The 25898-nt window shown below is 39.2% G+C and overlaps 2 protein-coding genes across 2 annotated transcripts in view; one reads left to right on the forward strand and one right to left on the reverse strand.

Moving 5' to 3' along the window:
* The window catches only part of DCP1A (decapping mRNA 1A), a 36682-nt gene extending 22775 nt beyond the window's left edge, over window positions 1-13907 (reverse strand). The window contains exons 1-4 of the mRNA XM_037385047.1: window positions 13700-13907; window positions 12639-12679; window positions 10776-10903; window positions 1040-1106 (exon numbers count right to left, since the gene is read on the reverse strand). Of these exons, the coding sequence (XP_037240944.1) occupies window positions 1040-1106; window positions 10776-10903; window positions 12639-12679; window positions 13700-13834 (371 nt within the window). The 5' untranslated portion in view covers window positions 13835-13907. The remainder of the gene's footprint in view (window positions 1-1039; window positions 1107-10775; window positions 10904-12638; window positions 12680-13699) is intronic.
* A 5879-nt stretch (window positions 13908-19786) lies between these two features.
* The window catches only part of CACNA1D (calcium voltage-gated channel subunit alpha1 D), a 239053-nt gene continuing 232941 nt past the window's right edge, over window positions 19787-25898 (forward strand). The window contains exon 1 of the mRNA XM_037385308.1: window positions 19787-19896. The gene's annotated coding sequence lies outside the window, so the exon portion shown is untranslated. The remainder of the gene's footprint in view (window positions 19897-25898) is intronic.

A 25898-nucleotide genomic window follows, 5' to 3' on the forward strand; every position in this document is an offset into this window, starting at 1 on the left:
TGTTGAAGATTTGCTTTAAGTTAATTCTTATCCTTTTCTATTAGTAAAAAGTCCTGGCTTAATCTGCAAGGCACCTCACCTGCAGGAACAGAAAGGTGCCAGAATACCTTCCAATCACAACATGTTTTAAAGACTGCACCACACTGCCAACTCAACCAGTTCCAGCCTTCTTTGACCTCTGTTCACTCAAACTTCTGTCCTCCAATCTGAAGCGCTCAGCTGTGGCAGTGCAACCATCACAGATATGCCAACTGCATTGCTACAGCGTCAGCAGCTTAAACTAACACTGCCATGTTATTGCGAAGACAGTCTTTTAAGGTTTCTTTAAATTCAGATTATGTCAGAAATACTGCTGCTGCATGACATCTCTAGGAGCCCCTGGAACTATAAAATAATGCCAAGAGACAAGGCAGCTTTATAAACCAACTTCATCTCCAAAGGGGTTAAAAAAAGAAAGAAAAATGTAAACAAACAATGCAGAAATTAGCAACAGGCAGCTCTTCTTATTTCAGAGTTTTACTTTCTTAACATCACTAACCTGTTCCACCTACTTTTCCCACTATTCCCCAAACTCTTCGCTTTATACAGGAATATAACTAAGCCTTTAGAAAAAACAAACAAATAAAAAACCAAAAAAACCCACAAACCCAAACAAAAAAACCCAGCCCACCACCAAACAAACCACAAAACCAACCAAAAAAACATCACCATTGTTTTTTTGATCACACTTTCTGCATCAGAGGATATTAGCCAGCATCTCTATACAAAATAAAATACAAAATAATAAACAGTGTTCATACTTGCTTTCTTGGGAGAATGCCAACTAACTTCAACTGATTTTTTTAACTGAAAAATTTAATGTTATAATTTTTTAAAAACCAAAACCAACATTTTGATTAGTACAAAAACTGGTACCAGCCAAGAATGCTGTATTTTTCTATCTAAGGAAAGTGAGAAAAACCCCAAAATGTTTAATAGGTTCAATTTTTTTTCTGTATTGCATAAAAGAATTGCAGAATAGTAAGACCACAGTACTTACTTAGCCATGAGTTTTGCTATTCGATGACAGTCATTCTTGTCGTAAAACCAGATACTGTAAATTGACACTTGAAAATAAGAAAAAAAGTATAAGAAAAATTTTTTAAAAAGTAATCAAATCAACAGGAAAAAACACAAAAAGCAGCAGTCCATTAGATCTGCAATATATGAATTACCATCAATTTTCACTCAAATACTCTGTGTGACTGACTACTATTTATAAAGTAAACAAATAGCATACGTGCAAACACAAATACAACTTCAGTCATTAAATGCAAGAACTACAAAAAGTTGATACTGTTTGTAAATAAAAGTGGCAGGAAAACGAAGCTTTAACTACCCCATGCCTTTTAACTACAGCTGCAACCTTCCTGTTTTGAATTACTGACTTTACCATTTAAACTAGGCTAAAGAACATGATCTTTTTTTTTTTAAACACTCATTTTTAAATTTGTCAATTTTTGAAGCTCAACAAAAATATTCCAGTTTGAATTACAATATGACAGTTCACTCAGAGGCTTTCCAGAAGCCTCCCTGCTCAAATTCTTTTTGTAAGGAAGGAAGCAGTACTAAAGCTCCAATCATGCTGTTACATTTATGGTGCAACTTAAAACTAGATTTATCTTGAACCCTGCTCTTTGAAGGTATCAAGGACAAAGCAATGAGGGCAAAAGGGTCTCAGCTCTGCAAGACACTAAGCCCCATTCTGGCTTTCAGAATAAGTACAAGTCCACTGAAAGTTGGCGGTTAGAACCTGGTCACTGAGTTGAAAGATACTTCATCAGAGGCAGAAATACTGTCAGTAGTACTATGTACTATTTCTTCATCAGCAATCCCACTTCAGAGGCCATTCTTACCCACACACATGGTCATCTATTTCCTCACTGTCCCCACAGCTGTGCAAACACAACAAATCTGCAGAATTCTTTCCAAAATTGTATTTAATTCAACCCACAAAGCAGGTTATTTCAAATCTTGATTCACCTATGAAGTGTACCAATGCATAGTGTGGAAGTACATCAAAGGCACCTGGACTCTCTACATACGCTACCATTAAAGTATTTTAATTTCTGAAAATAACAGTTTTAAAAGTCATCTTTAGACTACTGTTCATACCAAAGTTTTTATGAAGTTGACATCACTGATTACAAAGATATGATTTAAAGTGGAGGAAAGGAATGTTTAAAAAACAAAACTAAACTACGTTTTCAGCCAGATGTCATTTTTTTAATTTCAAAGTGAAATCATTTGACCCCTGCCTTTTTTTTTTTTTTCCCCTCCTCAAAACACTCAATCTCAACCAAAGCCCACTCAAAATTATTCAAGCAATGACAAAGACGGCAATTACTTACCAAACTTTTTTCCTAAGCCTTCCAGTTATCCTAGGGTTACTGTGTTGAACCAAAACCCTCAAAAAGTCATGCCCACACCTCACTTCTATAACAATATCCTAAGGCAAACTTAAATTCTACTTTGCTTTTTATTTTTCAAGTTTATTTTATTAAACAGTAATTAACTTCTGTGTTTGTTTCTTTAGAAGTTACAGCTTAAGTTAGACAACAAAGCTTTTCAAGTAAGAAACAAAGAAATCAATACAGCGTAATTTAAGAAACCTTTTTCTTACAAGAAGACATATGCCAATTTTAAAGAAGCATTTCATACATATATCCAATGCTTATGAAATATTCATTAATATTTACAGTTTAATGTAGCTGGATTGTCTACTGCATAGAAACCCAAAAAAGTTTCCAGTTTGAGGTACTTCTTTAGTCATGTAGCATATCTTAACACTGAAGAAAAGCTCTTTCCCTTCCCTGACTTCATTATCAGACAAACTGCCAAGAGAAGAAAGCTTCTTCAAAAGCATACTTGCTGAAGAAATGAAGATAAGGAACCTATAATGATATCTTAATGGGACAAATGATAAAAGTCACACTCAATTCTGCCAGAAACAGGCCTACACAAGACCAGAAGTAGATCCAAATCTCAGTTTGGTGTACAGACTTATCAGGCTTTTTTTTCCACTTTGTACTGCTGGCAAGCAATCACAGGGAGTCACTACAAAACATTAACAGTATTACAAAGACGTAAAGCAGATTATGAACACATGAACTCAGGCATTAACTTAGATATGGTCCAACAGGCTGGAATGTTTACTTTTGTCTTTTCAAAAGGGGACTCATTTGTACTATCAGTTCAGTCCCCTTGCTCCAGAAGTATGTGTGTGTGTCCCAACTGCATTACTATATTTGATATATATCTTACACGCATGTAACTTTAGCTATGAACATTTGTTTATTTAAAACAGAGTTGGTACATACCAGTTCTTTTCAAATCTGTGACCTTTTTATTGCACTCAGCATAAACAATAGCTGAATGGTCATATTTATAATGGCATATCTTTCTATTACAGCTCTTTTAAGAGTTTCATGCAGCAGAAGCCACTAAATTAACTGACTTATTTTTCCATCTAGTTCAACACTTTCCACTCAGCTCTTCTACACTGAATGTTGGGCAGCATCTTTAGCAATCGAGTAGAAGCAGTTTGTAACTATCATCAGCAGTATCTTTCAGCTGGATTCACACTACATTTTGACACACAAAGTAATAAGTAACCCATATCACAGAGAAATCAGATTTTATGAAAATTAAAACAAGTCATCACTTCATCGACATTCTTCTCTGACATATGTCATTTTTATTAGGTATCTGTGGCCTAGTGTTTCTATCTAAAACATGTAACATTCAACTTCTGTCCAAATTTGACTGGATCAATCATTAAAACTTGATTGAAATTGCTATGGGAAATCAAAGAGATTTTGAGATAATAAAAGCATTATGAAAGCCTTCCTGCTCAAGCCTAACAGTTGGATGACACCAAAAAGGTCTTGGTCTCTTCCATGTTGTGCTCCCATTGCTTCACGAGGCTATCAGCTTACTGTTCCAATGCTGCCCATTTAGCAGATCCGAATTAAGAGTAGGGATAGCAAAGTGCCACACAGAGGCCCGACTCTTCAGCAACATAAAATGAAGTTGCATCCCAGAGCTGTAGTTTCACTTCAGTTTTCATTTTAAGTGAGCAGAAACAAGCAGTGTCACCACCCCTATAACTTTGCTGTTAACTCATGCTACCTCAATTCAATCCTCTCCCTTAAGTCCACCAGACACATTTTAGTCCACAGAAGTTCCTTCATACTGTTTGTGCATCAGCTTAACATACCATCTAGCACAAGAGAGAGGGGAGAAGCAAGAAGCTGGGGGCATCACAGTAAAGGCAAAACTGGTAAAACGTTTATGAACCTGTAGCCTGAAAATGCTATGCCAGGAAAAGTGTATGTGGGACCCATCAGCACTGACAGTTTCAGAGAATCCAGACACCACCGCTCTTGCCTTAGGCAGTTCAGCTGTTTGTGCAGGTACAGCTTCATCTCATTCGAAAAGATAAAGTTTAAAAGTTACCTTAACTAGTTGGAAGAACTGACAGAGGAAAGAAGAAAGTTTTACTTTACAGTTCTGATTTAGATGATGCTACAACTGGAAGTGGAGGACAGTAACCTTTCAAACCCTCCCTGGAAAGAAAGGGCTCTTATTTTGAAGCACATCAACTTAAGCAGATCTCACTCCCATAAAGAAAAGCACATATACGCATCATTTGCATATGGTTTTTTTTATCTATGTATTTTTTTTACACTTCAAATAGAGTTTAAGGCAAAAGCACGTACCTCTCAAAACTCTTACTTCTTCCAGTAGCAAGGTTAGCTGAATTGCCACCTCTCCTCAGCATGTTCTAATATCTTCTTCACTGAGATTCCTCATTCACTATTCATATTTTCCTCAATTTAGATATTAGCCTACCACATACATTTATAAACCATTAAGATTAATAAAAACGTCCCTCCCTTTCTTATTGTTTTGACTATCTAAGGCCATTTCACAAATACAGTTCACAGCACAATCCCACAAGCAGTTGCACTGGAGTAATTCAGCAGGTGACAAACAGCATCCAAGACCAGGAACACCTTAACAAACTGCCACCTGACAAAATACAGTGTGGAATGAGAAGGATTACTTCTTTGCAACACTGAACCAGAGCAGAAAACCCCTTCCAGTTAGAGTGCCATCTTTCAGGTCACACAGAATATTTTTAGAACTTCTTAACAGCTTTCAATGGTTTCTCCCCTCCCCCTAGCTTGCATTGCTGCTTCTGCTATAAAGGTATCAAGAACAGGCTCCTTTCTTATCTCAGGCTAAACCACTGGGTTAATGCGCTTGCTGGAGAGTCATTCAGCTTTGGCAATCACAGAGATATGTTATACTTAATGCATTGCCAGCAGGCAACAAAGGTGAAAATGAGAGACTTTCCTTACCAGTAAAGATGCCTTATTTTGAAAACAGCCAGGAGCTCTTTCAAAGAATTTTAATCGAAATAATGCTGCTCATTTTGCTTTTGCTGTTCTGAATACAAGTTGGTTTGATTAATGATAACAAGCCCAGAAGACAGCACTTTGTAACTGAGTCTTTCACTTAAATGTATAAACCTCTCCAAAATCCGTTATTTTTGTTTTACTAACTCTAACCCTTGGACAGGTATAAGAAGCAAGAAAGAAACAAAACAAAACAAAAAACCCACACTAAACAAGGACCATCTATTTTAATACCCAAGTTTTATGCTTAGCATCTGTCTTTTCAGCACCATGGAAATCAATCTGCCTGACCTCCCAAGTGAACTAGCCTGGATTAAAAAGCCTTTTAATCAAGACCAACACCACCGATACAGAGGGAAAGTTATAAATGAGAAAGACTTAGAAGAATACTTCTTGCAGACTTTAAAAGGTAAGTTGGCCATTGCTTAAAACTTTTGACTTATTTTCCTCTATTATTAAGCAAACTATCAACTATTAGCTTGAAATTCTCACATTACAGATTAATAATAGTCCAACCTGAAAGTTTAGTACTTTCTTTCAATGTTACTGGCAGAACTGTATGCATTTTTTTAAACAGAGTTTAATGTACTTTTCACAAAATATAGATAAGAGGAAACAAGCTTAATTTTTAAAAAAAGTCAATGGGATTCAGTGCTTATTGAACAAATACCCTGAGTACTCTAAAGAATGTGCATTCATCTAGAGGGGAAGTTAGACAAGGATCAAAAGTATCCAGCAACACAGATTGCAGATTAAAAAATTATAAATAGCACATGAAATCTGAGGTTTAATTTCAAAAATTCTACTTTTTAAGAGGAATTCAAAATTAAAAATGTTACATTAAGGCAAACAGTTTCTTTTTATTTTGGTAATTTCTTGATTTGTTCACTTTGGGAGATACTTGCTTTTTTTATTTCTCTCTCACAATGAAAAGTAGAATACCTTTTCCTGTTTACCACTGTAACTGGTATAATGTCTCACAGCTTTAGTCACACACCTTATCATTTTTTGCTTTTGATCTGATGATGCCTCATGAATAAATAGTGTAAGTTTTCAGGGAGCATTATATACAGCTTTTAAAATAGACATAAACCCAAAATTTTGAGAAAGGCTAAGTATTCTTTTGGGGCCTGAACTGTATTACATAGCCAGAATGATTTTGAGAAAAAGAATTTCTGAAGTTGGGAAAGACTTCCCCATTAACACCTAAAATATTAAAGGTGTTATTTTCTGGAAACAAAGAAAACCCCAACCCCCCTAAAACAAACAAAGAGGCTTCTACATGTCTTACCTCTAACTAGAATAATGAGTAACAAATTGACCCAAACATCTTCCATTTCACTCAGTGAACAAAACAAAAGGTAGACATAAGAAAGATACTGTATCACTCGATCTATTCTTCCAGAACACCCACCAAAGACTCCTTCACATCCCACCCTGTAAAAACAGGGGGGGAACTCCCCCACCCTCAACAACTATGAAAGATAAGTCAGGCCTCCTTTCCCATGGGAATAAAATAGCAATTACCTAGTCTTTTTCTAAGAGTATGAAAAAGCCTTTGTGCAATTGGATAAAGGATCTCGTGTCTACAGCTTAACAGAAATTAAGTTCTGATACACAGCAAACTAAAAATTCTATTGTATATTAAAAAGAAATATTTCAACAAATCAAATTATAAAAGAATGGTAAAACCCACCAAAAATATTATGATCTCGCATGACAGGGAAATCACTCTTAAAGCCTCCAGCCAACCAAGAATAATATTTATATACTGCTTGCAAAGTTCTTCACATAACTTGTGTTCTCTGCGCAGAGTGGAGTATGTCACTTCCTATACTCGGTACAGCTCTCATGCCATTTAAGACAGAAATGCCAGAGCTCGGATCTGGTATACATAAGAGACTGCCCTTATTACCTTAAGACAGAATCCCAGAACAAAGTGAAAATGTGAAGTTTATAAAACAGTAGTATCATAGTCAATTATAAAAATTGTTGACATGGAACCTTCCTGGAGTATGTGGTGGCATAATTTTGCTTTGTTCATTTTCTGCTATTTTATCATGCCCTGGGGAGGTGTAAACCATGATTTGTCATTGATCCTTTTACAACATAAATACACAGGCATAAAACACATTTGTCTCTGCCAAACAGTACTATTAATAAATATGATTTTAGGGTTTTATCAGGTACTTTAAACCATTCCCCACCTGTAAACTAAGGAAACAGAATCATCAGTTCAATCATTCAGCAATCTTTGCAGGACAACTTACTCTTAAAGTGTTTCTAACAATCACAGATTTCCTCAAGCAGGACACAAAAATACACTACAAGAAACAGGGCTGTTGCTACACTCTGTTTAAGAGGTAGGAGAGGTAGTTTTTCTTGCATAACCTAGCAGTCCACAGTCTTTCAGTCATTAAAGACTATGAGAAGAACTTCACATTACATTACGCCCTTCAAGGCACACATTACATTAATCACTGGCTTAAAACTCTGATTTGACTTAGTCCCAAAAATGCAAAGGTTTTTCACTCCAGCAGGCGGCTGAGCAGAGGTGGACACCTTTCTGCATGAAAAGAACTTGGACAAGAATCCCCTAATCTACCCATACAAATAAAACATGTACATGTTGAAATTTGTCTGCAAACTCAAACCAATCCTGAAGGATTTTTTTTTGTTTTGTTTTTTTGGGTTTTTTTGTGTGCGTGGGTTTTTTGTTTTTTAGTTTCACAAATACTATGCAGATAGAGGCAAGCAGCTTTAACACCGAACATTTCAATCACATAATTTGTTTCTTTCTAACTAATTCAGGGGACAGAGGTCAGAAAATTTGGGAAACTGCATAAAGAAGAAAATCCAAACCACAACTAAATGCAAAATTATAAGGGAGCTAGTGGTGCTGAAACTGTAAGGAATACAAAGCTTAGAGACTGTTTTCTAAGCTTTTAAGCTTGTATTTGAACAAAGGGAACACTAGTGGCTAGAGCACACAAAAACTGATCTACTGCTTATTTACGGCACTTGGGGAAATAACTAATGACATATTAACTACACTGAATATTTTTAGTTTGCAATCAGTATAGACTGTTCCTGGACATGCTACCACCCTCTTCGAGGGGACAGGACAGAGTGAGGAAATAAAGGACAGTTTCTGACCAAAGTCTTTTAAAATGACAACAGGGATAATAACAGGAAAAAGCCCCAAACGCTTGATTACTTTAGAATGCAATTATTTCCTATATTCAGTCTATATTTTGCTTGCTCACCTTTGTATGAATTTCTTCCTTCCTCACACTTTTCTGTCATCTCCATCCTATCTCACATGAGCCTCCCACAGATCTTACATAATAGTGTCCCATAGGAAAAGGAAAGCTTTTATCAATGAAAGGCAGATAATTAGCTTTAGGAGCTTCTAATAAACTCACACACAGCCACCTCGTCCGATTACAACTACCTGAAGGGAGGTTGTAGCGAGGTGGCAGTAGGTCTCTTTCCCCAAGTAAGAAGTGACAGGACAAGAATTAACTGCCTGAAGTTGTGCCAGAAGAGGTTTACATTGGGTTTTAGGAAAAATTTCTTCACCAAAAGGTTTATCAAGCATTGGAACAGGCTGCCCTGGAAAGTGATTGAGTCACTGTCCCTGGAGGTATTTAAAAGACACGTACACGGTTTAGTGGTAGACTTGGCAATGTTTGGTTAATAGTTAGACTCTGTGATTTTAAAGGCCTTTTCTAACCTAAACAATTTATGATTTTGTGATTGTTTCCTTTAAGTGATCCTATAGTCACTCCCACTAGCATATACCATAGTAATTCCACTGCAGCTCCTGCTTCCTGATACCATCAGAAGTTCCAGAAAAGAAATGAATGAACTTTCTGCTTCCCTTATGCTGCCTATCTCACAACCACAATTCTTTCCGCTAATGCCACCTCATCGGCCATCCTTCCCCTAGCACCACCACCTACAGCTCCTCTTCCTTCCAAACCAAGCAACATCATTAAACATCCAACTCAATGCAATATTCCTCCCCTCCCAATTTCTTGCCAGTCATTTACTTCCCTAATCTCCTAGACTTCTCAACTTCCTGGCAAGTTTTGACTTTTTCCTCTCAATGATCCTTACAGAAGGATGATTGCTAAGACTGTTAAACAAAGAAGACCACCTACTTTAAGCTGCTCTTTGTCACCATGATGGAATCTATTCTACTCCCCACAGATTCTAGAGGCTTTCCAAGGGGGAAACAGGAAGGGATTAACATTTGACTGTTCTTTTAAGTACACTGAAGCGTAGTCAAAGCAGTGTTGCTATCAGTAACTGGGACATTCTGACAGAAAGACAACATGGTGTTGAGGAAGTACTGTATCCAGACAACATCCAGGTTCTCTGAGTAATTCAGTAACAGGAACCTGTCACTAGACAGCATGCAGCAAACTTGTTTCAAGACCCCTGCCCAGTAAAGAGGACATGAAATGATAGCTTCGTATCAGCAGGACTCTCTGCTCTGTGGGGTGCCTTTTATTTTTTACCTACTTAACGTATAGGTGATTTTCATATACACATATACTCCCTCTTGCTCTCTTTAAGGGCTGCATAACTTACACTTTGAGCTCTTTGGAGTAACAGGACTTTTTAGCATGTACCTAATTGGAACACAGTACACCAGGACTCTGAAGCTCAACCAACGACCCCAAACACTACTAGAATTCAGAAAGCAGCAAGAAGATACTGACTACTATTTTATTGCTCATCTGTAAAATGGCTATCCCAACACCCAAACTTGCTGGAGTCTACACTCCAGTAGTAGTAGAAATTCAGTACAGACACCTATCTCCTGAGCCCAAAATCTACAGTAGAGAAAGAAACATTCAACCTAGAGTAATTTTTCAACTTCTTCAAACAGCTACTGCTTAATATTAAATTTTTCACTTTAAAGAAGGGGAAGCCCTTAGAAACTGTTTTTGGTGTTAAATACTTTTAAAATCTATCAATCTTCATTATTCTTTCACAGTTTTTTATTGATGCTATAGCACTGTGTATAAGTTTAGATTAAGCTTATCAGATTAATTAAAAAGTAATAATAGTAATATTGAAATGTTAGTATATCCTCTTTTTATTGAAAGCAGGCGGTCATCATAATATAATAGCACATCTATTTAGGCAAGTCTAGCACTGTAGACAGAAAACATCATCAGACATTTCATTGGAATCTGCTCTATTACGTTCTACTTGAAACAGACATCACAGCAACCAGAAATGGTCTAGGTTAAAAAACAGAACATGAAGTTTATATGGCTTAAAGAAAACTATACTCACAGCTAGCATTTCTGTAGAGAAGAAAAGGTTCATGGAGCTGAAACTCCAAATCTTTATTTACTGGTTCGACCAGGTTGTGCATGTTCAGTCGATTCACTATCGTAAAACCATGATAAGGAGACGCTGACCTATTGTTTCAATTAAAACAAAACCAAGGATTAACACCTTGATCAACATATATAACTTTCTGAAATAGCGTTATGAGTTTATCTTCAGATATCCGCTACTTATTAGTTGAAGCTTTAGCACTCCTGAAGCTCTAATAGTTGTTCTTCCACATCATTTCTTGGCATGCTGACTAATTTAAATTTAAAAACACACTTACTAAACTGCTGAATCAAGGATATGCCTCAAAAAAACATCTATTAAAAAAAAACCTAGGCCAGGTCCAGGATTAAAATGCAAGTGTATTCAATATTTCACATAAGATCGTTTTGAGGTATAGTAGAATCTCTTCTTAGAAGAGAGGAGAAAAAAACAACCACTTACAGATCAACATTTACCTTACTGTAAATAGGTCTGACAATAAAAAATGCTGTTAGCTTAAATAACATGAAATACACTTAGAGGGAAACCATAAACAGTAATTTTTCCCTAAAGAGACTCTTAAAATAAAGACTTGACCCAGTGTCCTCAAAGCAGATAGTGCATTATTCAGAATTGTATTGCTTAGTGAAACAACTTTATTATCATCTAGATTTTTGCTAGATACCAGGTAGAAAAAGAAAACATCAGGCAAGCAAGCAAGCACTGGAAATTCAGGGTAGTTTTACATCTGTTCTCTCTTGCTGCATGAATGTCATGTCAGCATACTCACCTGTGCTTCTAAGCAGCCATAATCAACTCTACGGTAACAATCAGATAAAATTAGCTAGCAAATGTTAACATTTCCATAACAATGTGGCCACCTTTACTGAATGAGCAACAAGAAAATCTGTCAAGAGCTTCTAAGCATGGAGCAAACAGTCCTTATCATCACGAGTTAAGTCTTTTAATGCACCTGACAGAACTACTCTGAAATAATCTGCTAGTCACAGGGAATTTTCCTTAGTTTTTTGGTTTTAGTTTGGTTGGCTTTTCTTACACTAAATATTTCCAAGCTTAGAGATAAAGTAAAGTGGACAGGAACTGTTTGGTTACTAGTATCCCTTCACAGTGCCAGGATAAAATATTGTAATAACCTAGTCCAGGAGAGTGTGTTTCAGGATGGGTTAAGTCTGCGCTATTTATATTTCTTACATTCAACACAGTGTTATTTCATTGTCAGATCTTTGATTTGCCTGTAATTTAAAACCTATATCCATGATTGGTTTTACATGCCAGTTCCCCTGCCACTGCCTTTCCTCATCCCATATAATTGGAAATTTCTTTCCTGGTTTTTACGAGATCAAGTTGCCCCAAACCTATACACTAGCAGATCTCCAGCTTGCTTTTAGTGTCTGCCATTCCCTGATGGTAAGTTAGGACGGATCGGTTTGTTGTCTTTCTTGTTTTCATGATCAGCTTTATGGATTTTATTTGACAAAGAAAGACTCAGCATTTAACACACTCAATACATTAACAAAAGCTATTGGATTAACAAAATGAGCTCAACAGGCTGGGTTTCTGTGTGGATACATACGCAGCATTCATAAAGTTTTGTGATTTTTCAGCAATACTTTTTAAGTGCTTTTGACAGAGTTATTCACCTATGTGCAGTTTATTCTTTTTGAATTAGTATACCGACATTAACAGCTGGTCAAATAGCTAATTCTGAGTTTACTGGATTCAGTAAATACAGTATGAAGGCTAACACATGGAGCCACCTAAGGTTTGTTTTCTTAAGGAAGGGAAGTAAACACCCCTTGCAAAAAAGACCCTTACCTTTTGTACACAAATAAGGTCCCTTCAATGTCGGTTTTCTCCTACAAGAGAGAGCAATTGCATTTAAGGGATATGCTTGTTCACACAATCACATAGCTTTTGTATAGCATTTTAATTACAGAGATTTACAATCTCCTTATCTTTTCATGAGGTTTGACGTCACAGGACTGTAATTATAATCTATTATTTTCAGAAAGTACCTTATTTTTCTTCATAAGATTAGGAAATTAAACCCATTTCCAGAAGATTTTGCTTATGCTAGCCATCTGATGATGTGCTATACTGTATTCCTCAACCTTCCTATGCCAAGCCTGACAGGTCAAAGTCGAACAGCTTTCTCATAACCCCATATTTTACTTATGGACTACAGCCCATTAGCCTGCAAATACCAGACAGGTTGTCTTCCACAGCATTACTCAAAGGACAGCAATGCCAGCACAGCCAACAACAAAACAATGTAACTATGGCCCACGGCTCTGTTCCATACTTGTTTTCAAAGCTGCCTTTACCCTGTGCTTGTGACCCACACACAGAGAAAGCTGTGAGCATTTCCACACGCTTCCATTTTTGTAGTTTTGTGATCAAAGTGGCAGTGAAAGAAAATACTTTTCAGTGCAGTGACGAATGCGAATGCCCACACCCCTCAAACCCCCACTCTTCCTGAATCAGGGCTCTGGTCAACACGCATGAGCAACAACAAGTTACAATTTAAAAAAAAAAAAAGTCAGTTCAGCAACGGCCACCAGGAGCAAAAGAAACCCCCAGCCCCACAGCCGCTCCGGTGGCGGCTGCCGCGAGTGGGCGAGCGGCCCCCGGGGACGGGCACGGTTGCCCTCCCCCTTCCGAGCGCCCTCCGGGGCCCGCACGGCGGCGGGGGAAGGCAGGCAGCTCCCCGGGGCGGCTGCAGCCCCCGCCGCGACCCCTGCGCAGCTGCGGCCAGGGCACGGGCGACCGGAGCCCCGGCCCCGCACGGCCGGCGGCCGCGAACGCCCTGCCCGGGGCTGCGCCGCCGCCTCACGGGCCGGCCGCGGGGACAGCCCGGGCCGCTCCCCCGCACTTACCCACTCGTTGGCCTTCGGGCTGAAGCTGTACAGCGCTACCTGGCCGGTCACGTCGGCGATGCTGGTGATGTACGGGTCGTGCTGCTTCAGGGCCGCCAGGCTGATCTCCTGCCCCGCTCTGCTCACCGACTCCATCTTGGCTCCCGGCAGCCACTCGCGGGGGAGGGCAAGAAGCAGCCGCGCGGTGTTACCGGCGCGCCCGTCCCCGCCGCCGGCCGGAACGCCAAGCCCCGCGCCTGCCGTTCCGCCCGGCGGTGAGGCCTCTCCTGCGGCCACGCCGCGGCAGCCGCCGGCCACCGCAGCCCGGAGCAGCGAGGGCCTTCCCGGCGGTCTCCCAACCCCGGGCCCGCGGGCTCCCTTCTCCCCAGCCTCGCAGCTCGCTTGCTGTGGGGACTGGGCACCAGCCATGTCTGAGGCAGCCCCCGGGCCCAGCCGACACGCACGGCCTGGGGGTGAGGGCTGCGGTCTGCACACCGCCGCCGCGGCGGGGACAGTGGCCTTGAGGCACAGGCCGGTGAGGCGCAGGGCAGCAGCCGGGCGGAGACGCGGCTTCATGGTGCTCCCGCGGAGGGCTGCGGCGCATCCCCCGGTGCTGCCGGGCACGGGCGGAGCGGTCGGCGGGCAGCAGGTGGAGGCACAGGCACCGGGGCTGGCAGAGCCGAGCCGCGGCCGCCGCCCCCTCGCCGTGCTGCCCGGTGCCCAGGTCGCTGCCCGGTGCCGTGCCCCGCCGAGCGCGGAGCTGTGCTCCCCGCGCCGTCTACCCCCGTCTCGGCCCGGGTTCGGCTCACAGTGCGGTGAGGAAGGGGCTGGAAGCCCCCGGGGTGGGAGCGATGGGGTTATCAGCCAGGCTCCCCAGCTCCTTCCCCGCACTTGGTGCCTCGAGCTCGGCCTGTGAGGTGCTCAGCTGGCCTCGAGTTGTCTGTCCACAGCTGGACATGTCAAGAAGAGAAATAGCTGGTTTGTTTCAACGGTGCCGATTAAGCTAAAGATCTGTTTATTGTTTACACTGTAATCAGCCATTATTTTTATAGTTACGATTTATTTACTGACATGGGCAATGGCTTCTGCCAGAGGCCGGAGGAAGGACCATCCAGGACTTTGGGGGTGGCACCGTTCGTTTACGTGTTCGTCATCATCTGGTATCTGAATATCCACACTGGGATATGGAATTTTCAGTATTTTTAAAGAATTTTAGAATTAAGTAATTTTCTCAGGCATAGTAAACATTCCGGCTGTTCTGTGTAGTACATGTACAATTTTGCTGGAAGAAGAACAAGGTAATGTGCAGTGCACTGAGTCTTGTTCCTGTGATTTTTTTAATCATTAGTGGATTTTAGGAACAAGAAAGTATAGAATACTTCTTAGCACCAAGGCATGAATGACTTCCAAGATAAGATCACTGCCTTTGTAGCATTTTGTGCAATCTGACAGGAAAAAAATAATTTTAATTTGTAAACAAAACCATGTTTATGGGGAGGTTCTGACCCTTCTGAGAACGTGAACAGTTTCTACTGAGCTCTGTGTTACCACAGGTCATGTTCTTCTCCATTGCAGGTGGACATCTGATTTTAATACAGCTTTACAGTATAATCCTCTCCCACAGTGGCAGATATTTAATGCACAAGCTATAAGCAAGAATCCAGCAGTTGTGTGGTTCCTTAAAAAGTCTTTCTGACAAGCAGTGGAAATAACAAGTTCCAGTATAATATATTTTTTAAAAACTCTAAAAATGAAGGTTTTTTTGAGAGAACATTAATTTACCTGTTTTGATGTCAAATATTCAGCTATAAAGTAAAAAGACATTTCTTAGGAAAAAATTTAGGGTGGACACAAAACTCCTGTGTACTTCATCCCAGTAACACACTCCTAAATCCCAAGACCTAAACTTCAGTAAAAAAAGAAAACCCAAGCAAAACATACAGAATGTCTTAGAGCTCCATAAATCTTCCATCCTTTTCTAACATTTTTACCACAGGAGCACCCAACCTTATCCATAAAGTTTGGGTGTTCACTGGTTCTGTTAGTAAAGTGCATAAAACCGTTTCCATCAAGGGCAAACAATGACACCTAAGATGTCAAAAATACTTTGATGTAAAATGTCTAGTTATTATTCAGTAACACTCTGTACTAGGAAAAAGATAGTATGAGGAAGTTTAAGTTTGAAAACAATCTTTTATAAAGAGGCAATCAACATTCTAAGGGCTCAAATGAAACAAAGAAAATGACAAAAACTTTTTAAAGAACTGGTTTTAAATGGCATCTTAAACATCTGCACCAAACCGCTTCTTTCTGCAAGATCACTGTAAAGCAAAGGTATCTTTCAAAGTAAAAACTTATTGGCAAAGGATAGCCTTCTGCTGTGTGAGATCTTTTTGGGTGTGAAAACTCCTTGGCTTCATCTTGAATTAAAAGTAAAACATAAGGAGCATCAATAAAGAAAGAGAAATGGTGGTTTCTGGTTATGGATGGTTTTTCACCTTCATCTGCAAATTCCAGTTCCACATTCTAATGAATTTGTTCTCCCTGCCCTTCGTCACTCGTTGCCTTGGAATAAAGTATTTTAGATCAGAAATTAGTCGTATGTCCTGCCATCTGCTTCCTCAACCTTGAAGTACACCAAAGTATAGTATACTTAAAATCAAGCTCTGACCTCAGTGTAAACTGAAATGTTAGTTGTATCCATTCAGGCTTGTTCTGTGATTATTGTATATTGCAAATCTCTTTGTTCTCCCTTGAAGCTGTGCAGCAGTTATTGCTGTGGAAATGTTCATCCATTGCTCTCTGTTCCTGATTCTCACACCAAACCAGGCAGAAATGGGATGATGTACATAATGCCTTTTTGATGCTCTCTCTGTGAGCGGGACAGATTCAATTTGTGTTTCAACAAGTGAAGAAAACATTATGTTCTATATTTCAGTTATTCAGCTGAGGTTTTATAGGACAGGATATGATGATTTATTACCCTAACTACTATTATATACTTGACATATTAATAAAGGTAGGTGAAATAATAAAGACCCTCTTTTATGTCTTTGGTTGCTTTGTCACATCACGGCTAGTTCTCTCCATTGATGTCTGCTCTACTGTTTGCAGTTATGTTACCCAAAATATTTTTCTGGCTCCTGTTTTTCACACAGCAGATTACTTAGGTATTCCCAAAGCTTATTTGGACTGCAGTCACTCCTTTCAGACTTCATACTGAAAAAATCTTCTTGAGTCTGCAGTCCCGTTATTTTTCCCTTGTTAGATGAATATCATCAGGAAAAAATATATTGCTGCTGTTAAGATGATGGAGACACACAGTAAGCATTCCCAGTCAGTGCATTTTCTGTTATTACTACAAGTTGAATTAGGATCCAGTGGAGTCCAGCAAACCTGAGTGACTCATAGAGCTCATATTCTATCTTTACTGTTTTCTACTTGAAACAATTGTCAGAACTTTCTGATTTTGTGAGATACTTTGGAAATGACACACTTTTTATTGGTTTGCTTACAGATATTTTTCCTTGTATTGTAATAGCCGGCTTGGGCTATTGATTAATAATTGCATTGTTATCTATACCTTAAAATTAAGAGATAATAGCTGTAATTCTGGAGATTATTTGGGCTTAGTCCTATCTAGAGAAAATAGTCCTTATGGTAACTTGTTTATCAATAACTTAATGAACTTTTGTATTTCATTTTAATTCTCTGAGCAAGCCTGAAAATCTTCACCCTCTCTTTTTTTAGGAGAAACACAAATTTCTCTAATTTTAAAGCAGTTAAAACAACAGGGGGAGGGAATGCTAGAATGTTGCAAGAGTTGCTTGTTTGAAAAATCATTTAATTTCACAGGAGGCATTACTTGAGCATTTTTATTTGCTTATTATTTATTACAGTGTTTACTTTAGTTGTATTCTTTGCTCTACTGTGAATGCACATTTGATCTTTGCTATTGGTGAGGCTGACAGGTCCTTATATCCAGTCTCCTTACTGTACCTCACTGTACAAATAGTTCTTCCTGTGGTGATTCTCCAAGCTGATAAAGGACAACTGAAGAATGCTAAAGTTAGAGATTATGAGCCATGTCTTTGTAAAAATCTCACCTTTTGAGGATTAGCACAGAAATGGCCTTGCATCTACTCAACTCATTTTGTCTCAGTTTGTACCATATTTATGTACATAAAAGAAAGTTACCTTTCTTAGCAATTATTCTGCTCTTAGGAGTGCCGAGTGAATCATAACCCTTTCATAGGTCTTCCAGCTTGCAGTATGCTCTTTCTATGCTAATGCTGCATCCACAGGTACCTTATTGCACATTCGTGGTGACAGATATTTATTTTTAGCTGTGAAAAATATTTTTCTACTTTTAGAGGAAAGTTTTCTAAATTGTTACACATGACAGTGGTATAGGGAAGCAAATTTTTTCCTTTTTACCTGAGAATCTTAAAAATCTGGATATTCTGCAGTATCTGCAGTTGGTCACCAAGTCAGTTTCCTTTTTTCCTCCTTCTTCTGACTAGAAAATTAAAATTGGTAAAACACTTGCTGATTGTCATCAGGATAAAGTACCAACAGATGTACAATTAGTATCTTTTCCTTGAATTTTTAGTAATTAATTCCATGATAAATTTGTCAATTTATTATGCCCTGCTTGAGTGATACACTAAATAGGAATTGTAGATAAACTGAAGAGACTCTGGAAAAAGCTAGAAGAATGGCAAAAGACTTAAAAGTACATGTCTTGCAAGAGAAAAATTATTAGGTTGCTGGGACAAAAGAAAGAAAATTTAAAAAGTAACATGGCAGTTTACACATTTGATGTGTAAAAGGTTGTTACAGAAATTGGTTCTCTACACTTACTGGCAAAGGCCTAAATGAAATCAGGTTAATGTGCAGCAAAAAGAATTAGGCTGGATCCTAATAATCCTGAACAGTAGGAATTGTTAAGCAATATAACAAGTTACTGAGGGATGTCATGTGGTCTCCTTCACTGTTGTTTTTTAGGATCAGATGATACAGTATTTGTCAGGGATGATTACATACTTGTTCTTACCTCTGCAGAGCCTTTTAGTTAAGGTAATGATTCCATTTTGCTATTCTGTCATTTCTCTCCCACCTTTTTCAGGAAAGCAGTACCCCTTCACTTCTGCCAAGTTAATTGTTTAAGTCAGAATTACAAAATAAGCCAGTCATGTGTTTCTACAGTTCTTCATGGCGAAGATGACGGTTTCTGGTCTGAGTTTTATTGACAGGGTTGGGTGGGGGTTTTTTTGAGTGTGTGGCTACATTTGCAAATACATTCTGGAGGGATGCAGAGCAGTGGTAATCTAAACAATTAAAATCTGTGGGATAGAATGGTGTGTAAAGTGACTCCTGGTTTTGGAGGGTCATCACACTGAAGTGACAAGGTACAGGAAAATAGTTCTGGCAGTGCTGACTTACCCAGCTGTAGGTATGGGATTTTTTCCTATTTCTGTGCTGTACATAAAATGGAGATAATACATAGCTACTTTGTAGAGTGTCTGAGTTTCTCAGATGTTGCAATACTGAAATCTGAATTTAACTATAAATTACGTTGGTCTCATTTTGTCATGTAATATTTGCAGTGATGACTTTCTCTTTTCTTTCCTTTTTCTTTTCCTCCTTATACAACTGGCAAAATGTTCTAGCAAATATGAAGCAGAAAGCATTAAAAACAACACTGAATTACTGAAACAATGTAATTTAATGAAGTATGAGGAAAATGACACAAAAAAAACATTTAGTCATCTATGTGTTTGTGGCCATTTTGGACACGAGTATTGCTAACAGTTATGGTCCTTCCAAGAGATGCTAAAAAAAACATTGAACAAAGAAAAGACGTTAAATTACACTTACAATTCAATACAACCAAGAGAATGAAAATACTCAATTTGATTTATACAGTAAAGCTGTTCCCACAACAACAGTGCAAGAGGTTGAAATAGGTCACAGGCAGCCCTCCTTACATTGCTCAATAACATTAGAAGGATTAATCATTTATGGATTATCTCCTAGAAACAATGATCTGGCGCAGACAGGTAATCCAATCTCCTCTATCTTTCTAACCTGGTTTGCCGTTTCACAGGGGATTGTGGAAGGGTGGCAGTTTTTTCTAGGAAGATATTGCCTGCCAGCTTGAAACATATAAATTGCTGGAATTTGCATCAAAATATGACAGTTCTTCTCTGATGAAGGTAGGTAATGAAATTAGATAGGTAAAGCTAACTTTTTTTAACTAGAGCACCGAGGTTTGGCTCAGAAATTGTATGAAATTCACCCTTAGTTATAGTCTGGCACTGAACAGAGTAAAGAGAGTTTATCATTGACATAAATCTGAACTAGAGAGAAAATGTAATTCCTGGGAGTCTGTATTTTACATAAATATCCAGTAATGTGTTCTTCCTGACTAAATTTGTCCAAAAATTTAAATGTAACATATTTTTTTAATGTAAACCTTTCAGTGATCGCAGCCTCGGTAAGTACACTAGATGTAGGTGTACAGCCTGACTATTATTGATTTATATACTTAGTGTAGTATATAGGGCTTTGAACATACATCTTTAGCTAGTTTTGTCATATTTTATCGAACAGTAGGTACAAGGCCTGCTGCTGAATATATCAGAACTGTACTAATTTCATGACTGAAAATGAACTCTATTGCAAATCTCCATTGTGGCAAATTAGCAATTGGACAAAATATTGCAGTAGCAAAGGAGCTCTGTCAGGGATTCGCTATTGCTTATTTCATTTTGCGTGTAGTTTTTGTTTTATTGGTATAATAGCATTAGGAAAAACAATATGCAATTATTATCACTATTATCACAAAGCAGAGTAGCCTGTTCTCCTGAGTTGTCTTGTATGGATTATAGACAGCGCAGATCAAAAAAATTACAATTAGATTAGCAAGGTTCTGCTCTGTACAGAATTAAGAAATACATCAGGAATAATTGTGCATCATAGTAGATACCTTAAGCCTTGAGAAAGCTACTTTAGGACTCTGTCAGTTTTTAACTTGGGCAATTTTTAATTATTTAGTTACCTACCTTAAATATACTGTGTCAGTTTTATGGCACTGCTGTGTGCTTATGTTTTTGTTTTCTTGTAAGCATCCTTTTGTATCCTTTCAGGCTCCTGAGCCACTTTTGATGCCTCTGTGTATCCAGCCCTTTAAATATTGAGACTATCACATACATTTTAAAATGTAGCTTTATATGCTGCTTTATCTCTGAGGCCTTACTGTAAAATAGCATTTCAGAATTCCTTTTTAATATCTTTAGCTGATCTTCTTGCAAAATATGTACATATCAGAGCAATCATCTTTAGAATAGGTTAGATAAATTTTTTATGACCAAATGTGAATTTTTCAGTAGGTTTTTCTAGATGTGGTACAGTAGTAATAAAGAAAATGCAACACAATTCTGAGAGTAAATAGCTTCTAGAGCTTTTCAGACATGACTGGAAACAAATATAATGTAAGATAGTCGGGTGATTTTGGCTGCTTTTGATGATGCTTAAGTTGTCCAGTGACAGAGGAATGGGAATCAAGAAACCTGCATTCATTTCATAGGTTATTAAACCATTCTGGCTCTCTGTACCTTAGTTTTCCCAGACATAAAATGAGTACTACGTGTTTACTGATCATTATAAATTTCATTGAAATATTTTTTTGAAGAGACATATAAACAGTAATTGTTATGACAATATTTCACTCATCCAGGGAAGTGGATTGCTGATGTATCACAAGACCTAATTTCAAGGTGAGGGCAGAGCTGCATTGACTGCTGTCATCCTAACGCTGCAGTCATGTCAAAGGAGCAGGTTCAGGAGCACAGCTGTGCTCTGGCAGGGTGGGTTTCCTCAGGCCCCACCTGCCACCTAGCATGTTCTGTGGGTGCTCATCTGCCTACTGTGGCTGGGCTGCAAACTGAAAGGTGCACATGTGCAGCCAGGGACCTAAGACACAGCGCTGGTTGATTCTTAGTGTAAGCACGTGTATCTCTTGCTCTTTGCTTTGTTAGCTTTCTCCAGGATGTAGCGTGTCCAAGAGTATTCAGTGACATAACCACACGGATTTAACGTGTGCTGTGTGCTAAGTTCTGCCCCTAACAGTTGCAGTCAAGAATCCATAACGTGGTTTTGCTTTGAAATGAAACTCTGAGGCAGACCCATCTGGTTTGGGATGGGACGAACTTCCTCTGGGGGTTAAGGAAGGCAGGCTAAGAAGGTGGGAAGGAGTCACCATACTGGCAAAAAGGGAAGCTCGGTTACATCATGACTAAGTAAATAAACTGGATGAGATCCTAACCTCTTACTTGGCTTCTTTTCACCAATTAAATTCTGGCTGATGGAGAATTCCTTTGCTGTAGTCACTTAGAAGAGAGCCATAAAGCTGTCCGCTGAAGATCCTCTGAGGAGCCCTGTGGTTAAGATGTGCAAGGAATGGCATAGGAAGGGCATTTCAAGGGGAAGGCATTAGCACACAGCATTGTGGAAATTTGCAACCAGACTAGCACAGAGTTTAGTGTAAGAAACTGGTGTAGTTCAGGCAGGCCTTAAGGGCTGTGATGGAGGTGCAGTTGCAGCCTTTAATTTTCGGACCTCATATCCCTTGTCTCTGATGTTAGACAATGAGTAATCTGATAGTAATAAGTTCTTTAAGAAGAAAAGCAGTAACATCTTATTTAATTAATTTCAGATGGGCTGTGTGCAGTTATGTGCGTAAAGCAAAATGGCAGTCAGCTAGTAAAATGTTTTCCACAAAACTCTGTGTACAGATTTACTGAATTTTCTTTTGAAAATCAATGTAACTTTAGAGATTATTCTGCCAATTAGATTGCTTGCTTTGGCACGTTTTCAAAGGAAGTTGAACTAACTAATATCTTGTGTGTTGAAATCATCCACTGCATTCATACAGTAATTTTTCCCCAGTGGTATTTTGCAATAAGATTACTTTTGCATGTGGAATTAGTGCACTGAAAGGATGAATCCAAAGAGCTTGTGTAGGGGTGACACATTTTGTCAGGTAAGGATTGGAGAGCTGATGAGCATCTCTCTAATAGATTGTAATAATCACAAAAAACACCTCTTGAATACCAGTTTACATTACAGGCTTTGATAGGTTCTTTCAAAACTCTTATGGTCAGCACGATAACTATTTCTTATTTTCAAAATTATTACGTCTTCTAAACTCTGTACAAGTTAGGTGATTTTCAAGACAAATGTAACAGACTTTGAGAGCTGCAATGTAAACAATGCACATATGCAGAACCAGCTGAAGGACGACATCGACCACATCTTGTCTTGCATTTTCCTTCTGGCATGATGCCTTCCAGAGCTTGCCAGTTCAGCTGAGCTCTGCATCCTGGAGGTGTAAACACACTGCCTGCCTAGCTGCCCAGCTCCTCCTCTGCCTGCGAGTGCAATCTGTGGCTGGTGACAGCTGGCATAGAAATTGGTGATGGGTCAGACTTGCCATGTGTGCCTGTCCCTGTGTGCATGTGTGCACCTGACGCTGGTCAGACAAAGATGGGGTGTTTTTAGGAGGCTGGACACTTCCATGACAAACAGACCTGCCAATCAAAAGAATGGAATTCCAGAAGTGAAGAACTCGCCTACAGGGCAGGAATGACCAGAGGCCGCTATTTAGCCCAGCAGAAAAAAAATTCAAAACCAGTTACCAAAACATAGCACAAAAAATTGCCTCTGTAAAAAGTTTTCACTGAAATAAAACTGGCATCCTTTTTGCTTTTTTTTGGATTAAGAAAAATTCTGATCAGCTCCGTTTTCATGATGGACTTGTCACCTGAATGATTCATGAGTAGCTATGTCTCAGAGGTAAGCTGGATATGGGGGGAGAGCTGGTGGCGTACTCGTGGTGTGCGGAGGGGCAGTATGGGAGCAGCGAGGGGGATGCAGGCTGCTCCTCCTGCTCCTTGTTTTAGCTTTTGGTAGAAAGACTATCTGCTCAGGAGGAGTGAGGGAGCTCAGGCTGAGGGAAGGTTTTAGCAGGCAGATGGCTGTGTCTTTGCAATGCATGTGTGTGGGAAGGGGACTGTTTGACCTTGGTAGTATCATGGGCATGTGTGTTTTGTAAGATTCTCCCGTTGTGGTCTGTTTGGGGTTTTTTTCTTGGTTTTTTTTGGGCTCAGTCTTAAATTCCAGCTGTAACAGGGAGCTGGCCAAGTGAACTGTTGAGATTTAGCACTTCAGGGCCACCATGTGATTCATGAGGTTCTGTGACATGACAGCCAGGCAATGCTGTTGGCTTATGGACAGCTGTGGGGAATGCTTAAGAGCAATAATCTGTTATTCTTGCTCCTTTAGAAAATCCCCCAAGTATTACTGTGTAATATCAGGGGTTTTACATTTATTCAACCGCAGATATTCCTTTCATAGGCCCTAACCTACTTCACAGTGCTTGTTTAATGGCCACACTTCTGCAAAGTGCTCTCCATGGCTTAGTGGCACAATGCCAACTGCTGAGAGGTTTGAAGGGTAGTAGCTATTTGTTTGTTTTTAAATAACAAGAGACTTGCTAAGTAAAAACCACTGCAAGTGAAAGCTAGTAACTGAAACACTGACTTTACCAGGTGGGCAGGGCTGCCAGTATAAAGGCACTTTGTCAAACACTTGCAGAAAGAAAAAAATAAAGGTACAATAGTTAGTAAATAAATAATTGTACAAATTTATTTTGTTTGTTACCACCATGTCAGCAGAGCAGAGAGAGAGACTTACTAACCTTACTTGAATCCCCATTAGTTCTTCATAACCTTGATAAAAAATCGGAGAGGAAGAAAAGAAATTGTCTATATTCTGTCTCTTTAAGTTGACTTTTCATTTGCATTTCTGATCAGGATTTAATGATTAATGTTTGTAAAAACATTCTAGTATATGGGCTAGCTGCAAACTGTTCACTGAGATTATTATTTAGGATACCTCTTAACTGTAGTTTTAAGTGACATTGTAGTAGCTCTTGAAAGGCCTCCAAAGCCATCATCCTCCAGAGGATACCGTAGTGAGGCATGTAATGGGACATCAAAATTAATTTATTCTTTTAATTTATACACAAAAAGGTTATTTTTGATACTTTCGTTACCTGTTTCTCATTAAATAATCTAATACTAGAAAATGTTTGCCCTGTAAATATGTCAAAAGGGTATATCTTGGTTATTTGTATGTAGCCAAAGAAATACAGTAGCATCAGGACTTGTATATATACTTCTATTACAATCAGCAAAATGGTAGAAGAGGCAAAAGGCAACTAAAATGTAGACCTGTAGCAAGATCTTCTGTTAGTTTGTGGATTTTTGAGGCTTCTACAGTCTCTTTGGGGCTGATTTTTAACTCATGTTTCAGAACTGCTTTTTTTTTTGCAGTTCCACCAAGCTTATGGAAGAGAGGAACTTTGCAAATCTCCATAACCTATTTTTCTGATAGGAAACTTTGCAAACATGTGACTGTTAGGGGCTTCACTGATCTATGTGAAGGGGGAGCTGTTACCAGCCTTAGTCTGGATCTGAATGACCCAGATTGACCTCAGCGGCTGGGCTGACCCTTTCATCAAGTCCACAGTCGTGATGACTATGGTCACCCCTGTGAATGTTCACTCGTGCTAACATCAGTGCTATTTAAGGGAGCATCTAAATTTGTTCTCTCACTAGTCAGTAGCGAGGTGTGTGGCTATTTGAAAATGCTCGTTTTGTGACCTTTGGCTTGCATCAAGAACCTATTTCAGTCCTAACCTTTGGCTTGTATCTTGGTTTCTGACTCAGGCTCTTGACCTTTAGTATTTAGCCTGAGTGCTCGTCTTTGGGTGCCAGATTACCTGTTGTCCTAGGCTTGGATTCTGGTTTCAGATACTGGCTTTAACTGCTTATTGCAGTTTGGCTCTTTAATCTTACTTGTTCTCTTCAAATTTTCTTCTTAGGGCACTAACTGTACTTTTTACATTTCCTTTTCTGCCTTTCTCTAAATTAGTCAAAACTCTTGTAATCAGAACAGTTCTATTCTAACTGCATCCTTTCTCTCATGGGTCGTTAAACTGAGGATGCAGAGCTTTTTGGACACTCCTCCAGGAATCCTTCATTCCTACTCAGCATAGGTAGTCATTTGGTTGCCTTTGTGCCTCCGGGTAGATGGGTGGGTGCCCATCAGCAGAACCTCAGCCCCAGGTGGCCAGGAAAAGTCTGCTTTATGG

The sequence above is a fragment of the Falco rusticolus genome, chromosome 4, assembly GCF_015220075.1.
Source record: "Falco rusticolus isolate bFalRus1 chromosome 4, bFalRus1.pri, whole genome shotgun sequence".
Classification (NCBI taxonomy): Eukaryota; Metazoa; Chordata; class Aves; order Falconiformes; family Falconidae; genus Falco; species Falco rusticolus.